Consider the following 18,922-nt stretch of genomic DNA (forward strand, 5'->3'; position numbering starts at 1 on the left):
GGAACAAAGGATATTCAGCAGCTCCCATGGCAGAGCCTAGAGTAGTCTTTTAACGCACTTCTCCCGTAGCACACTGCTCCACCTAATGACTACCTCTAAGGAAGGGTTTTGATTATTTTTCATGTGCTAATAAAGGAAGGCTGTATATCGGTAGGAAATTAGAATGTATTATTAGGAAGAAATGTTTCTAAGACAAGCAAATAATCCTTTTTTTAAGGCTTAGCAAGAAACATGTAATTATAGAGTGACTTTAACTTGTCTTTAATGATAGAAGGTAAGCGTGAGGTAAGTACAAATAAATGTTGATCTTCAGGCAGCTAATTAATGTAATGAATCAATTCTAAAAATAGTAGAAAACAAAGGTTTTCATTACCTTTAGCAGGAAAATGATCGATGTTTTATTGCTGGTTACGATTGATTATATCTAATTATAATACAATTAGGTGTTCCATCTCACACTCTTATTGGGGAAGTATGTTGATGAAAATTTATAATATACTGTTTACTTTAAAAATGCTTCGAGACAGCTGACTTCCTCAACAGAAGATTCTAGTCATAAAGAAATTAAGGGCAATAAAATCACAATTTATGAGTTCTGGGGCAACCAGCAAATATTAAAACATTCACTGATAGCAGAATGGATCATATATTGGCAAATTCAGGTGACGGCTCCCAGCTGTTCTTGATTTATGCATCTACACTAAATTCCATCAGTTTGAAACTGTCAGATCAATTAGGTTTTAGATTTTAATCTCAGGGAACTATGGGCTGCAACATGCCCTTTTTGTACAAGGCCTAGCAAAATGCATCATCAGCCTATAGTCACCAGTGCAGTATGAGCAATTACCTGTGCATTATCATGAGGGCCTTATAATGGCCCTTTTTTTCTTCTAAACTGTAAGAGGTTGATTAACCTTGGACAGTAGTTGGAAGTACTTGTCTGATACCCACAGATCTATTATTTATAAAGAAACCTAAAAACCTCCCACTGTTAAATGCAGTCTTAAAGATTCTGTTGGTGGTTTTTTTGCTTGTTCTTGGAATAATCAGTAAGTTAGAAGCTGTCACATTTCTACTGAAATAGCATTCAAACAGCATACACAAATACATTTTTTTCCAGGAAGCAGGAAACACTGAGAAAAATGTTTGGAGGGTCCACAGATTCACCTACATCTTATCCATGTTTAAAAGTACTTGAACACAAAGTAACACAATGTTATGTAGTATTTGACCACAGAAATAAGTGAATTGCTTCTAGTTTCTCACCTCTGAGATTTTTACATTGCAAAAACAGGTACTTAATAATGCACATAAAGACAGAGTAATAGCCAAGAGATTATTGAATATAATCACTTGCATTACTCAATGACCAGACAAGATTAGCTTTTGTTTTAAACTGATAACGTGGTTAGTGCCCTTTTTTCTTTTTTTTCCCCTCTTGCCTCTATCTTTTTGTCCTGAGTATTACTTCTTTCCCTGTTCTGAATGAAAAGTAAATTTACCTGTTATTTGGTGGGAAGGTAGTATCTCAGAAAGAACTCCATTTGGTGGCTGTCTGACCTTGGCTAGTTACATCTCAGAAGTTGTCTCATTTTTGCTGCTGGCTGCTTGTGCCTCCATATAAGGGCTTATCTATATTTCTCAGTTTATCATTTGCAACATTGATAAGAAATACCGACCGTGTAACACTTGTGAAACTTAATCCTGTTTGCTAACATCCTCAGAAGTATGTTAATACATGAAAATCCAAATGCTCTTTCATATTTACTTTCCTGAATGAAAGTTGCTTCAAATACTGTTTGAACATTTTGGAACTTACAATGAATTTTAGTTTTTCACTTCCGTGATCACGCAGGTAGGTTTTGGAAAAGTCCTAGATTATTAATGATTTAAGTCTTACATCCACTTTTATTTCTTGCTATCTTTATTTGGCAAGGCTACCTTTGCCTACTGACCAGGAATTAAATGCCAGACAGGAAAACATGATGTCACACTAATCAATTATTATTTGATCTGCTTTCCACAACTTTTATTTTGCAGGTAACAAACGTGCAGTGTTGTTCAGTCTGTTCCCATGTCTCTGTGGACTAGAGATGAGGCTTAGTGAACATTAATCTTGCACTATTCTATATTGAGCTGACTTTGAAAGATGCTTTTAAACATGCATGGCTGATGTAGTTGAAATTTGAACTTCAATATATTATTTTTACTGCAACTTTCTTTAATTCTGTAGAGATCTCAGACTAATGAGTCATGTAATAGATGACCAAATACTTAAACAGAATGTGAAATGATGAGAGGTAGGGACATAAAATAGGATCTGTGACAAGGTGAACACATTTATTACACAAGAAGATATTGAAAATGAAGAAGTAACTACACAAGATATTAATCATTTACTGAATTCCAATCACTTGAACTTTACAAAGTAACAGATTTTAATTCTGAGGTGGGAAATTCTGTTTGGTGGGTTTGTGGATTTTTTGCAAAAGAAGTATTTATGGCATGTCTAGTCACCAACCCTATCGTTTGCACAATCTGGATTAGTATTTATAACAAGATGCTAAGGGATAATGTCCTGATTTTAACTAGGTTAGTCATTGAGTGTTGGAGCAATAAAAAGCGATAAAATGAACAGAAATACCTGGGAGTTTTTCTACTTAGCACTGCAAAAGCAATGCCTGGATCAAAGTCATTAAACACTTACCTACCCTGTCCTTCTGAAATCAGTGAGCTTCAGACATGCTAAATAGATTTGACTTTCCAAGCTTAATTGACAAAGCCGATGAGAGGCTGAAACAATTAAGTTAACACATTGTTTGCTTAGCTGCAGTGTCTCCCAGTCAGTCTACTAGGAAAAGTGTCTTAGGTTAATGTCCAATTTCGCTTACCCTTGTGTATGTGACCCACTCAGAGCATTCACACAGGACAGCTGCAGTTAAAATGCAAACTAAGTAACTTATGAAAGCAGCAAGTGCCTCCAGTGACTGAACCTTAAGTGTCAGTAGTGACTTACAACATTTGGAAGCGCAAACATTAAATCCCAAGATTAAAGCATCTAAGGTCCTGTAGTGTCTGCTTTTTGATTCCTGGATCCAGATCAGATTCTAGACCTAAAAGATAGATGCATGAGCTGTCTGTGCAAGCTGTGCATACAGCTCAAGAAATTAAAAACTGTACACTGATTACAGAGTACCTGAATGCAGTGCAGTGACCTTACTACAGATGCAGTGACCTCAGAGTAAGCACCAGGGAAATGTAGGAGGATGGAGTAAGTTCTAAATCCCATGCTTATAAAGTACCAAGTACACAGCTGTACCAATGAGCGTTTTTCACTCAAACCCGTGGCCATCAACTAGCAACACAAATGAAAGATGAAATTAAAAATTAGTTCTGCAATGTAGATTTATTCATTTTGCTTCAAATGACAAGGCAAACAATTCTTTTAAAAAGAATTTTGAATTGTAGTTTGGAAAATGTGCTCACCCCAGTAGCTTATCCGGAAATAATCAGTCTTGTAGCTCACCATCTGCAGTAATACCTTCTAAAGTAAATAAAGCTGCAAGAACAACTGTTGAGATTAAACCTTTGCATTTGTCAAATGACAACAGCACATTTAAGAACTGCTCCTCCTGCTCAGCTAACAGATTCCTGTTACCTTCAGCAGGATGTGCACCAAATTCCCAATACAGCCTATTGTGGAAACAAGAAGTAATGATCAATACTAAGGGGGCCTACAAGAAAGCTGGTGAGGGACTTTTAGGGTGCCAGGTAATGATAGGACTAGGGGAAATGGATAAAGAAATGGGTAGATTCAGATTGGATGTTAGGAAGAAATTCTTCACCATGAGCGTGGTGAGACACTGGAACAGATTGCCCAGGGAGGTGGTGAAAGCCCCATCCCTGGAGGTTTTGAAGGCCAGACTGGATGTGGTTCTGGGCAACCTGATCTAGGGTGGAGTGTCCCTGCCCATGGCAGGAGGTTGGAACTAATGATGCTTGAGGTCCCTTCCAACCCTGACAATTCTATGATTCTATGATTTATTCAGCAATCTCTGCTATTCTATGAATTCCTAATACCTTTTTGTCCCTACCATACAATTCAAAAAGAAAGCAGAACTGGGTAAGATGTTTCATTAGCTATATAGAGAGTAAATAGTAGACAAACCAAGGTGATTTGCTGTCTCAAATCACTGCCACCTATGCATCATAAAACCAGTAAAAAAATATCATCATACTGGTTTTGATTCAGCAGATTATTTTTTTCATTGTTATTCTCTTCTGTGATCTTAGCTACCTGTGATTTTAGAAGTCTGAGAACCTTGTAGAACAGCTGATAAACATTTTGGACAGCAAGTTTTCCTAAATTTCATCCAGCCTTCATCTGAACGCATGAGTTATTCACTGTTCTGCTAGCCATTGTCAGCAGTAATTATGACCCCAGTCATCCTGTCTCAGTCTGGAAGCAGGACATTTTCATTCAGTCAGTAGTTAAAAATGCTGTTTGCTCCAAGTCCACTGTTATGCATCTGAAGAGGACACTGAAGTGTGGGTACTAAACTCACGTTCCAGCTGACAAAGAGCTGCTGAATATTTTGCTGATAGCACTGAGACAGTAATGAAGTAAAGATGACAAAGATCACAAAGCAACAGACTGCAAATCACTTGAATCATATTTTGAGTGGTGTATTATGGTAACCTATAAATAACTAATTGCATAAAATTGCTTTAGTAGTTTCTAGATGGCAGCTTTAATTAAAAGCACTGGAGACATTTAGAAGTTTAGAAATGGATGGCATGTAATTTGCCCTTTTACCAACCATAAAATGATAATTAACCAATTTGATTCACTTCTTCCTATTAAAAGTTTTATGAGAATCACAAGTTCATTCTACATGCATTTTTTTTTCTGAAGGAGGTGGCATTCTCTTTTATCAGTCCTCGCCAGTAGTTTTAGATGTTCTTTTATGAATTCTTCAGAAGTTTAATTAGAAGTTTTCAATGCAGGATGCTCATTTGTAAAGTTTTTAGCTGAGCAAAAAGTATAGCTTCCACACGTGGGCAACATATAGCTCTAGCTGCTGTTTGTTGATGTGTTTGGAATGGAGTTGTTTTTCCTCAAAACAAGCCTCTTAGAATGCAAGTGTGGACAACAATGTGGGAGGAGGGGGCAAAAAGGAAATACCTTAATGAGGAATTTACTATATTACTTCTAATCCATATTTTTAGCACCATACTCACACCTCCATTAAAGTTGAAATGCCAGACTTTCTAAACTGAAAGATTGTATTTATAATCATATGTCTTTTGAATTGGTATCTGTGAGAACTAAGCACAAAGGTGATCACTTTGCTTTCAAAGTGTTATTTGCATTTGTAATTGTGTTCATACATGCACTGAGGCAGACCTGCCAAGAGAAATAACCCTTTAACCAAAATAACTCCTGAGAGCATACAAGAAGAGAGGTTATAGTCAGCCTTGTGGTTATCGTGGTTGTACACAGCCCATCTATAACACTGTTTTATGCCGAAAACACTCATAAAGAGCAAAACCTGTCCTGCAGTCTTTTTAATGATGATAGATAGTAGCCACATGTGATTTCTTTAGCTGCAGTTAATTTTTAAGGTTAGTTAAGATAATTTAAATAATACTGGTAAAAAGATCTCCAAGTCTTATGAATACTATTCCAAGATGTCTGCACATCTATCTACCGGAGGTAGTGACTAAACACGACTGAAAACAGTCCTTCAGTACAAGGATGTTACTCAGGAAGAGATTGTGCTCAGCCCTGAGTCAAAGAAGAAAACAAAAATCCTTGCACAGGTTTATTTTGCCCTTACTCAGACATCAGTGTTTAAGGAGGAATCTCGTATCCCAGCAAGGCAAGTCTGTCATTGGTGATGTCACATTTGTGCCCAAAGACAGCATCAGTCAGACGTACGGTTTAGCGCTATGGTTGCTTTAAAAAGCCCTTACAGAATACAAGTGAGAACCTAATACAAGCTACATCTCATTCTCTGTGCAAAGGAACAATAACTAAACTATGACCTTTGTTACTCACTCATGGAGTGAGTAGTGTTCCTACTTGCACTCAGTGCAATTCATTACACTCAGCCTGTGCCTGTTTCCCCTCTGAGTTCCTCGGTGATTAAAGCACAATCGAAGTGCTGTGTGTGATTTGATTCTGCATTATACCGTACGTCAGAAAAGGATTAAAAATAAGCTCTTGGAGTACAGATTATGCGAAGCTTCGTGCAAGATGTGACAGGAGCATTAATGAATCCAACTCATAACAATGAATAAATTGGGACACTTTAGCCTCAAATCCATATTTTGTTTTCCAGTAGATGCCTTGTACAGGAGGTGTTTAAGACTAGGCTGGACGAGGCTCTGGGCAGCCTGATTTAGTGTGGGATGTCCCTGCCCAAGGCAGGGGGATTGGAACTAGATGATCCTTGTGGTCCCTTCCAACTCTGAATGATACTGTGATACAGAGTATTTGTCAACAAGACTTAAATGCAGAAGTATTTTTTTCACATAGGTGATGTCACTGGAAGCAATACACTGCTATTTGAAGAAACTGGCTTATTGGGAAGTACCAGAAATTATCTGTAATATGAATATTGAAGACATGGGCTTGTTTACGCCATCAGCCTGGCATATGTGCTTCCCTTGCAGTTAAATTGCTTATCTGCAACGGCTGAAGAGCAGAATGTACACTATTAATGTTAAAGGATCTTTGCTTTTCTTATCTAGTCAGTGTTTCAGTTTCCATTCAGTGCCACAGATGAGTAGCTTTATTTCATTGCAGCATAATTTTTGATTTTTATATAATGGATGGTTTGCAGCCAACACAGCCATCTGTTCACAGGGAAATTGCGTAAAACAGAAGATGCACTTGCCCTACTGATAGATACTGGCTTCGTGTTATCTATGGCATGGATCTGATCCAGGGCTGTGCTACCCAGGTGAGAAACAGAACTCCTGGCATACCAGGCAGCACCACCCCTCTGCAAGGAGGACTAAGACACAGCACATGTACTGTAGTTCCCACCCTCATCATGTTGAATAGCCCTCTTCTAGTAGCAGTTCACAGCTGGATGAATGCACTGAATTGAGAATTTCGGGAATTAATTTCAATTGCCAAAACTGTGCTGAAAGATAGCATGAAAACTGGACATAGTAGGAGTGCTAGGTGCTAAACATAACTACTGTGGCCTTTGGGTTTATTTTGGTTTTTGTTGGTTTTGTCTTTTTGTTTGTAACAGTATCCTCAGACTTTTTCAAGGAGCAGTGAAGAGACACCTCTAGATGTGAGCTGGGTGGTCAGGGACATGATGGTAGAGTGCACCTGAAAGGCTGTCCCACAAGGCCTTCACAGCCTTGCTCAGTGTCCTTGTCTCAGCCAATGTAAGGGTTGGGAACCCTCTGCACACGGGTCAGCCTGCACTGGCAGAGGGAAGAGTTGAACCCTAACCTGCTGGCCACAACAAAAAACTGGTGTGGCTGCTATTCCTACTTTCTGTTACAAAAGAAGGGGTCATAGACAGTCTTGAGACTCTGCCACTGGGTGGTAACACAGTAAGAGAAAGCATATTACACTTAAATGTGTGTGTAACTCAAACTCACTTGCCAGCATTTCCAAATGTCTGGTGCAGATTTATTTTGGGAGCCTGGGGACCCTGCTCCACTCTTCTCTCAGCTCCATGGGACCTGCATGTTCTCTGTCAGGCACGCCTGATCTTGCCTCTGCCCCTCAGATTACTTACTCTCCCTTGCCCCAGCTGTAACTCCTTCCGTGTACTTAAGGAAATGAAATCAAGTGTAATGAAATGGGGCTGGAAGATGGGGGAATTTGGTGGTTGGGTTTTTTTCTGTTTTAATGGCATGTAGAATTACTGTCTGAGAGCCTAAACTGGCTTGTAGACAAGTGTTTTGTAAACTCGGAGGACATGCAGCCTTTGATTGTGCTAAATGCAAGGAACAAAAATCAAGAACCATATAAGCCACTGTCCAAACCATCTGTTCAAGTCCTCTGCCTTTCATTTTTGTGTAGCAGAACATAAATTCATTATTAAAATAGCTTGGCTGTGCATAGCAGCTGCTATAATTGCAACGTTATGCAACTTAAATGGGAAATTATGAAGTAGTTTAAAATATGAAATCGAGAAGGTCTGGTGAAAAGGATTTCACAAACCTGTCATGAGTAGAAGTGTTTTTTCTACCTATATTTTCAATATTTCAGGGGGACAAAAAGATCTTGCAGTTCATCCAGTATGGAAATGTCTAAACAGTGTTAAACTGAGACAGATGAAGGCTGGGCATGAGTTGGGACATGGCTGGACCACACACTGCTGGTGGAAGACAGCAAGCCCTTCATTCCTCAGAAGACCATGACCTTTCCTTTGCATAGCCCTCACATTCATTTCAGGGTCCATATCTCCAGTGCAGTGGTGCTAGAACTATTTCAGATCCAAAAGTGGGAGATTTGCACTAGTTCCTGTTGAAGTCCACTGTTGTCATGAGACTGGTTCCAGTACATGGTCATCATTTCAGGCAGCACTGCACTGCAATACATTCTGCAGCACTGATATTCCTTCTGCCTGCTAAACAGAGCCTGGTTTGCTCCATTTGTATGTAAGACACAAAGCGCAATAAAAGTCTCTCATTTTCTGTGGGTGCTTCTTCCTTTCTCAGACACTTTGAGTGCACAGGACAGTAATAAAAAAAAAAGAGTTGTCTTTTCCAGCTTTAATGATTCTGTGAAAATGAAGAAAAATCAACTGTAAGTTCTTAGAAAAACCAGTCTTGTCCCGCTTTACGATGGGCATGAAATAAAGTTATTGAAGAGACTAATTCTATGTATATAGAATTGCATTACAATGAAAGCTTCTGATGGTTTGTTCTGTTTCTTCCTCATATCTTCCCTCTTTTCTCTCCAAGACAAAGACAGTCTGTTATATAGGTATGACCTTTCCATATATGGTTTGTATAAGCCTCAAATAAGTAATGAGGGGAAAGGAAACATTTTAAGCTCATACAGTTTAATCTAGGTAATATCAATATTAACACCCTTTTTTACCCTTTAACTTTGTCCAGGTATCACTGTGGATAAGCATGGATTTATTTACTTTGTGGATGGCACCATGATTCGCAAAATTGATGAGAACGGTGTGATCACAACAATAATAGGATCGAACGGCCTCACATCCACCCAGCCGCTGAGCTGTGACTCTGGAATGGACATCACTCAGGTAAGCACCTGGTTTTCATGTCTTGCCACTTTTCTACACATTGTGGAGATAAAATACCTTCGTTTTTGTACAGGGACTGTGTGTCAGGATATGCTGAATGACATGCACAGTATGGAGTGGCTGTTCCGTTCACCTCATTGTTTTAAGGTGTAGCATACAAACGCAAAACTGTACACTGGACTTTTTTTCCAGGAAATGGTAGATGAATGTATAGAGGGGATTATATAAAAATACATACTGCTTTAGAAAGTTGCTTCCTACTCTGAGATGCATCTTCTAAAGAGTTTTTCAGACATTTTTTTCTTTCCTTTAGTCCAGCATTTAGACTGATTTGCCTGAACTGCTAAATGGAAAAAAAAAATACATTTTCTATTAACATCTAAGTCTGTTTTAAATCCTGAAGGAGCATTACAGTAAGTAATTATACAACAGCGGTGTTGTAGTGAAGCTACTGCATTTCAATACATTTCTCAGAGTGCTTTGCAGTTCTTATTTTAAGAGCAGTGTGGAAGAAATAGGACTAAAAGGCACATCACATCTCTAGTTTGTGCTAAAAAAGATATATAGATAAACATGAAGAAACATAAATGGTGCTCTTGACTAGTCAGTGAGCCACACTTATAAACAGCACAAGGAAGGGGTTGGCCTTTGCCCATAAGTACTTGAATTAAACAGCTTCAGAATCTGAGGAAAGATGTACTTGAAAAAATCTCGAGGCATTCAAGTAACATACTAGAGCTGTAGTATGGACTGTGTAAACTAATAACCAGGATCCAGTTAATATATTTCATTTTCTCCCTGCCCTTTCCTCAGTCCTTCACAATTGGAAAGTCACAGTTAAAATACAGTGCAACCATGGTTAAGAGCTTGTTCCTCATTTCTAAGCAGACTCGGAGTAACAGTAGGTAGCTTTGATCTTCTTCACGTATGTGAAGGATGTGGGAGTTAGTGCTTTGGATAGTTCTCATGAAATTTCACAGGGACAAATGATGGACTTAAATACCACTGTCTAAGAAGCACCTGAGGGTTTTATTACTAGACAGAAAAATGTGTTTGTGTTTCATTTCACATGTCCCTGCACCCTAAGTCTTTTCAGATGTAGGGAGGGGACCCTCAGCTTCCTTGTTTCCAGTTATGGCCTTTGTATTTTCACCAGCCCAGTAGACAAATAAACGTTCTATGTAAAGCAAAACAGGATAAACTGGCATAGTTGTACTAAACCCAAGCTTAAACTAGCCTAGTAATTGTTTTATCCTATGGCTTCTGGGCACCTTGGCTTCTGTTCTGGCACTTCTCCTTGCAGGATAGCCAGTCCTGCAGGCAATGAGCAGAACTCAGTACAGCAAGCGGTGCTCCTCAGCTGGAGGCACTCACTCTCCACTCCATTGCTACCTACCAGCTGGCAGGAGCAATACTTCATGGAACTTAAAGCTGCTTGAAGCACATTTACTTGCTTCTTGGATATGTGTAACAACTGCCTGGGGCATCAATAACCAGATTAGATATCTCTGAGGTACAGGGAATGGTGCCAGGTGCAACGTCTGCTCCCTGCCTTCTCCCTGTGATCTGCATCTCAGGCTGTACAAATAATAGCTTTACTGGGCATATCGTGCATGGCTGTGTATTCATGTTCAAATTTTTGCTCATTTTGCTCAGTGACAGAATGTCTCAATAAATCTGAAATGGTGGGTTTTGATAGTTTCAGTTCCCCTTTTAAAATGCAAATAGCCTTTAGCAGATAAGTTGCAGCAGGGGATGGGGCAAATGCAGAAAAACAAAATTTAAAACATAAATTTCTTGAGCTAGAATCAAATATGCCAAATCTGTAAGTAAATTAAAATAAACCTAAAATCCTGGGTTTTGGAAGGTTGCCTACTTGCCAGAAACAGATTTACCTTACCTTACTCAACATTGTAGTTCTAATGCCATGGGCAAAGCACTTCTATAAAATCATAGACAAAAAAAAAACACGTCATAGAGAAAAGTCTTCTTGGTATTGCACTCAGGATTCAGCTAAGGTAGTGTGCTGGGTCCTGTTGAAGTGGCTTCTCCATCATCTATGTCTGGAACTGATTTTTGCATCTTTTTCTGAAGTGTGGTGAAAGGTGATAGAGAGACTATGTGGGTAGGAGCATCTGGGTTAAGTGGGAAGCTGTTGGTGATGGGGGTGAACCTTCTGGCTGATGGCATATTAAAGCATTCCTAGAAAGGGGCCAGTCTCGTTTTCTACATCTAAGTATAGTAATACTATATGATTTGTAGCCAGGTGGGGGTTGGTCTCTTCTCCCAGGCAACCAGCACCAGAACAAGAGGAAACAGTCTCAAGCTGTGCCAGGGGAGATTTAGGCTGAATGTTAGGAAGAGGTTCTTCATAGAAAGAGTGATTGCCCATTGGAATGTACTGCCCAGGGAGGTGGTGGAGTCACCATCACTGGAGGTGTTTAGGAAGAGACTGGATGGGGCACTTGGTGCCATGGTTTAGTTGATTAGATAGTGTTGGGTGATAGGTTGGACTTGATGATCTCAAAGGTCTTTTCCAACCTGGTCTGGTCTGGTCTGGTCTGGTCTGGTCTATTCTATTCTATTCTGTTCTGTTCTATTCTATTCTATTCTCACGTTGTTGACAATTCTCAGTACAGATGTGCATATAGCTTTTGGAAGCATTTCCTGTGTGGAAGATTTGTTTTGTGGGGGTTTAAGTGAATCTACTTATTTAGATTTTTCACAAAGTCCGTATTATGCAGTAAGACACAGACACAAAATTAATGTTGAGAATGCATATTCTGAAAAGTAACTGCATCAAACTTGTTCAGTAGTCTCCTTCCAAAATTCTTGGTGATAACCAGAACACCATATGAAATTATTGCATCTCCTTGGAGTCAGGCATGTTAACCTGAAATTATTTCAATGAAAATAAGGGAATGATATTTTTACTTAGTCAGAAACAATTGTATATTCTTGCAAGACTTCTGAGTGTATTTCAGAATGGCATAAATGTAAATGAAAAATGAAATTGGCCCATCTCCACTGAAATTGGGGTTTTGGCTAAATTACAAATGGCATTTGCATCAAGAGAATGTGGGTTTCTGTCAAATTATGTGTTTAGAAGGACTCATGAAATAGGTTAATGAAATCAATTCTCAAAGCTAAATTTGTTCTGACAATAAAATCAACGACTTGTTCAAATCAGTATTTCTTGATTTACCAAAGTACAAAACTGTTCTCTTGAAATAAACACATAGAATAACTGCCCATTCCAAAAGCCACCATAAATGACAAGCTTTCACTTTAAGGCATTCACTTTAATAAATGAGTTGATTATGAAAGGGTTTAATCATTTATTCCAAGATAGTTTTGATAGTAGCACTTCTTATTAATCATTCTGTGTTTGTTGTTCACCACCTTCTCATCCTTAAATATAGTATTCTGCATTCATAACAGGGCGAGAGAAGGACAGCTGGGGTTGAAAAGATTATATGCTGAGGCAAATAAACCACCAAGCTCTGTCTAATTACTTTGATCTCATCCTTCACTGTGAGGATGTTAATCTGAATTTAGAAGGAAAGGACATTCAGTTGAAGTGTTTATGTGGTATGCTAGTGTTCTCAGTATTATTTCAGCATGTGCAAAACTTGGATGACTTTTCTTCGTAGCACATATGATTTCTGTGTGTTTTTCAATTAATAAGAAGCAAATCTAAAGAAAATGGTTCTTCTGAGCTGTATTCATGAATATATATGTGCATATACTCAACACTCACCATTGGTGCCAGGATTTTAGCAGACACCTCCATTTAAATCAGTTATTCCCATGTCTTTCGTTCTGATAAAGCTGGTTAGGTACTTTGACAATGCTGTCTCTGAAAGCCTGAATACTAGAATATGAACAAAAGATAAATTCTAAAGGCAAAAAAATTTTGAGGCATATCAAAAGGTGATGTTGGCCTTCATTTGTTTTGTGATTGTTAATATTCACCTTACTAATTTACATCACCCAGAAACTGAATGCCAGACTTCTTAGGTGAGTGCCCTTGCCACTCATCCTTGACTTTTAGCTCTGGCTCCCATTCTTCATTTGTTCTTTGGAAACTGTTTTGTTGCAGGTTAATTAAATGATTAATAAACCCATGTCAAAACTTACACTTTTGCATCTGAGTTAGAGAACCCATGAATTGAGCTAATGGATCTCCCAGCTGTACAGTCTTCTGCCAAACTGAAGCCCAGCTGAAGAGAACAGAACTGCCTGCTACATCTCCTGCCTTCCCCATCTACTTGGGATAGGAAGAGTATTGTAGGTAGTCACTAAATCAGGGACATAAGCTTTGATGTAAAATACTACTATTGACTTGTTGAATTGATACACTCTTAACTGCTTTCCAAAACTTGTGCCAGTAATAGACTGACTGGAGGGACCACCCCACAGGAGGTCCTGGTCTCCTGTCCACAAGTCACAATATGGATGCTAACAGAGGAGACTGGGATGGAAAGTGAAAGGAGGAAAAGACAGGGGATCATCATTCTGTTTCACTGCCTGATGAATTTGGTCTAGATCAGAGGCATCTCTAGGTGCTACTTTTCTCAAGCGTGCATGCTTTCTCAGTGTTTGCTGCCTCCCTAGGGCATACAGTAATTTTTAGCCTAGTTATTGATAGCAAATGAGAGCACACTGTGTGGGTATGCATGTCTGTCAGTGTACTTTTCCTCCCAGTAAATCAATGTTTTGGGCCAATTTCAAACAAATTTGTAGAGGAACAGCAGCCTTCATAGTGATTCAATTTCTACCACGTTCCGTAAAAAAAATATTAATCCAGTTGGCAGAGAGAGACCTTAAGTACCCTTTCAGAAGGAAATACTGCAGTATGAGCTTTCTTTTATTAAACACCAGAGATTCCACTCAGGACCTAATAAATGCCCCATTCACAGGAAAAGCTTCATTTGGTGCTTGAATCTTATTAAACTCCAAGTCATCCAACCATGCAACGGAAGTCCTTAGGAAACCAGACTTCATTAGATCCACTGTTCATAGAAGTTATATTGATGTTGTGGGAGGTTTTGTGTGAAAGTGAAAACACTTCAGCTCAGCTCAGCTTGAGTGATAAGCTTCACTGCTCTTCTGCCTCCATTGCTGTGGTGAAAGCTGAGGAGAGAATTAGCAGACGTTTCTACCATCTTGCAATTTCAGTCTGTATCTTTCCTCCCATGAGGAGTATGTGGGCTGAATTTCCACCGCTCTGAACCTCAAGTCATTTATTTCTGTGTGAGTGGTAGTGGTTAGTGTTTAGGAACTATTCAAACCAATCTCAAGCACAGTTGCTGCAAATACAGAGACCAAACATTTGCAAGGCAACACAAAATTAATCCCAAGAGCTTTCTCTTATGCTATAACCATGGCCTTGTTCTCGTGCTGATGTCAGTCCCACTACGCATGAGTCTGTGCCAATGTAATAGCTCCAGCCTGATTGATGGTGTTAATAACTGTCACTGCTGTGTTCCAAAATGAAAGGCCTGGTTTGAAGACTTTTTCTTGACATTTGCACTTCATCAGCCTTTGTTCAGCAGTTTTCCATGTGAGGGAACCATCTATATTGTGTTGGTTCACATAAACTTCAGTGACACTGCAAAATGTTTTGCTCCCCTTTAAAAATGTGACAGTGTTACTTACGTAGGCAATTTGCTTGCACAGGTCAAATTAAAAGGCAGATTTCTAGAACAGGTTTTAAAGGCAACCCACAAATGTTAAGAACACCATGTCCTGGACCAGCCTGCTTTGAATGATGGAGGACAGGGGAGAGAGCAATCAGTAACGCTGTTGATGACCTACATGAAATAGTGAAGTGAGAGACAGAGTGCTGGGAAGCAGGAGTAAAGATGAGCAGAATTGCTTGAAAATGTCATATATATCTCAAAAATGCAAACGCTGACATTGCTCCTGCAGTCACAAGTGCTGCAGGCTCTCCCCACCAGCATCTGCACAGGCACAATATGCTTCAGTGGCATTGTGGAAGCCTTTTTGAGCAGAACAAAAAGCTCCCAGGACACAGTGACCTCACTTGAAGGCCACAATGAGGGTCTGCTCATCAGAGCAAGCATAGCCTAACAGAACTTTCACTGGGTATGTTTGGAGGAAGGGAAGGAAAATGTGAAAGACAAAAATATGATCTGATGAATGAATGAGAAACAAGGGGAGCAAGGTGGCAGCATAAAAATCAAATTGATTCTGGGCTGAAGTACTTTTAAGACATGTTGAAAGTAGAGTATCACAAAGCAACTACCAGATTACATGGAGCAAATGAATTAATTAGTATTGCAGATCAGAGGAAGACACAGTATCCCTTTAGGTGGTTCTCTCCATACCCAACAGCACATACTGTGTTCTTGTAAAAGCAGTAAGCACGAATGGATTTCTCACTGGCTTTTTTTAAAGACTAGATCTATAATATTCTAATTGTGTTGGAGAGCTGCACACCATCAAAAATGAACAACTCTGTTTGCATCACAGTGAAGTATTGCAAAACTACCCCTGCTCTTGATTTACTTTTAGCCCTCTACTTGTGTGAAGCTTTTGCTACACTGTTGTAGTTATGTGTAATTAATGCATCATAAATATTCCAAATCTCTGAACTCTGTTTTTCAGTGCTTCACAGAAACATGGTTTATGTGTATTCATGAAATTGCTGAGCAAATTGCACACAAAGCAGAAATGATAATTTATAGGCCCTTTATTTTTCATTTGTGGTCTTGCCTTACAGAAGACTTTCAGAGCTTTTTTTCTTTTTAGAAAAGATTTTTTTTCCTCATTTTTGCTTCATGAAGGTGTCCAGGAAAACTGTTGTTATTTTCCAGTATACTGCCATCTTATTCTCTGATGTTTCTTGCTGTGTTCCTTAATTTCTTGTTTGTTCTTCTCTCATTTTGTTGGAGTACCAGAGGAGCTACCTAGAATAGCATTTGTGGCCCTAGCAAAATCAGCAACTGTTTTGCCACTGTGGAACTGGGGGATTCTCCCTGGGTTCTTGCATAATTGAAAGGGTACTGAGTGGCACGTGGATAGCAAGGAGCAGCTGGATCCTAAGAGAATGTATATGCTTCTGAAAAACAGACCTAAACAAGTAGTGAACAGAGCCTTTACTGAGGTATTTTCAAACCTTTTCAAAAAAGAGCCCTCCCCACTCCTGCAATTAATTGTTAGTCTTTCGGGACCTTAAGCCTATACAAAATAATTCTAGCTATAATAGCATATGTAGGAAGAAGCAGTCACTGGTACCCACACTTTGATGCAAAAGCAAGCTGAAAGCCTTTTTAAAAAGGGATCTTCAAGCAGAGATAAAATAATCTTTTCCCAGGAGCAGAGGAGAGGTTAAGTAGCCTGTCTTTAACAGGAGCTAAGAGAAAAGAGGCTCATAGGATTAGGACCTCAGGTGGGGGGGAAAAAAAGCTGTGAAAGTCATGAATCAAATTTGTGGGTGTATAATGTGGTTTTTAGAATATCAAATAGAAAGTAGGGTGGTTTCATCACGGCTAATTTATATTCTAATCAAATTATTCTTTCACTGAACTTGAAATGTTAGTCATAGAAGCAAGATAGCATGCAATGGAGTCACACTGCAATTTCTTCCTTGAAGCCCAAGTGCTCTTCTTGTGTTGGTCACCTGCAAACCAGCAATTTATTTCAATTAACTGCCATAAGTAATGCATTACTGCTGAGTAAAGACTATCTACATTTTAATCAACTCTTCCAGATATTCTATCGTTTTCTTTGATTGTTGAGGCAGGGAGTGTTAGACACTCGGTGGTGAGGTGAAGGAGACCTGACAGACCTCTGCTTATGATTTTTCTCTGACATTTTGCTACGAAGGAAGAAACTTCCATAAGAATTGGATGGCTGGCAAGAAGGTTGCGGTTCATCCCTAAGTCTAGGTGCTCTCAGATGCATCTTTCTTGACTAACAGTAACCTTTATACTGTGCTGGTTTGGGCTGGGATAGAGTTAATTTTCTTCACAGTAGCTAGTGTGGGGCTATGGTTTGGATTTCTGCTGTGTTGATAACACAGGGATGCTTCCATTGCTGCTGAGCAGTGCTTGCACAGATTCACATCCTCTTCTGCTCCTTACATTAGCAAGTAAATTAGGGGTGGACAAACAGTTGGGAGGGGACACAGCTGGGACAGATGACCTCATGTGACCAAAGCATATCTCATACCATGTGATGTCAAGCTCAGTATATAAAAGCTGGGAGCAGGAGTGATGGTGTTTGCCTTCCCAAGTCACTGCTACATATGATGGAGCTCTGCTTTCCTGGGGATAGCTGAACACGTGCCAGCTGATGGGAAATGAGGAATGAATTCCCTGCTTTACTTTACTTGCACACAAAACATTTGCTTTACCTATGGAACCGTGTTTGTATCATCCCATGAGTTTTCTCACTTCTACTCTTCCAGTTCTCTCCCCCACCCCAATGCAGAGCGAATGAGTGGGCAGCTCTGTGGGGCTGAGTTGCCAGCTTGGGTCACCACAGCACACTCGCCCAATACTGCCTATGTGTGTACAAAGCTGTCATGTACATACTCACCCAGCAATTCCAGTTCATCCAAGCTGCCTCACCACCCCCAGGCTTCCTCCAGCTGTCCCACTGTCCTCACATGGCTGAGGTCCCAGTGCACTACCCAGCTCCCCAGACACCTGATCCTCTTCAAGCTCTCCAGGGAATGGGTTCCCAGCTGAGAAGCCTGGCTTATTTTGAGGCTCTGCTGTCAGTCTTTTCTAAGCAACAAACTTAAATCTGATTGTTTCACTTTGTATTCCTTACAAACAAGTAGCCTTTTATTATCTCTCCATTTAAGTATGGTTTCAGAATGATGGGGACTAGTTGATGAGTTATTTGTGGCAGAAACCTTGCATCTACTGTGCTGAATTGCACTGCTGAAAATGTTTAGTGCAGCTTTGCCAGACTGTTTGAAGTCTGCAATGGGTTGAGATATATTGGTTACTACATCTGTCTTTCTTCCTCTCTTGAGGAGACATAGTGGACAAAGTGCATGCATGAAGACTATATATACACATAATATATAGGTATATATATTTATGCAGCTATAACATATGTGCATATGTAATTTCTGCACAGAGCTAACACAAGTAGTTTGACATTGAAAGCTGGTCCTTAACGTCCTGGAGTCAACACCCCAAGAAGGTCCACTAAGAAGGGAACATAGGTATTGATGGTAGCATGCAGAGGCAGGCTGAGCAGAGAGTGCTACTCCTTCTCTTTTAATCCACTTGATCATCCACATCCACTAATAACAAGACTTGTCTGTGATTTAAGAAATACCTGCTTTGATGGAGGTAACTCCTACCACAGCCACGCTATTTAAGATTGTCAGGGCTGATACTGTATGTTGCTCTTGTCTCCAACCAGCCCTTCACACATCTATGGGGTAAAGGACCTCCCACAGATGTAAGGGGTTTTGTGTGTTATAAAGCGAAGAATAATAATAATTGAGCTTTATATGAACTGTCTTTACTGCCTCTGTTTGAAGCCTTTCAGATTACCCAGTGGGTTCTGATTTGGGCACTTGGAAGTGTTGCGCAGCATTAAGAGGAGAAAGATTAAATGGGCTGACACAAGTTTGGAGTTTGAGTACAGAAAAGGTTTGAGGCCAGCAATCACCTGAG

At 39.6% G+C, this 18,922-nt stretch overlaps 1 protein-coding gene across 5 annotated transcripts in view; it reads left to right on the plus strand.

Annotated features, from left to right (window-relative positions):
- Nucleotides 1–18,922, plus strand: part of TENM1 (teneurin transmembrane protein 1) — an 876,004-nt gene that overhangs the window by 816,093 nt on the left and 40,989 nt on the right. For all 5 annotated transcript variants that reach the window (XM_068152080.1, XM_068152079.1, XM_068152082.1 and 2 more), the window contains one exon: nt 9,100–9,254. In XM_068152080.1, coding sequence (XP_068008181.1) covers nt 9,100–9,254 — 155 coding nt within the window. The remainder of the gene's footprint in view (nt 1–9,099; nt 9,255–18,922) is intronic.

This window comes from Melanerpes formicivorus, unplaced genomic scaffold, assembly GCF_026170545.1.
Source record: "Melanerpes formicivorus ecotype bairdi unplaced genomic scaffold, bMelFor1.0.p_v2 SCAF_22, whole genome shotgun sequence".
NCBI lineage: Eukaryota > Metazoa > Chordata > Aves > Piciformes > Picidae > Melanerpes > Melanerpes formicivorus.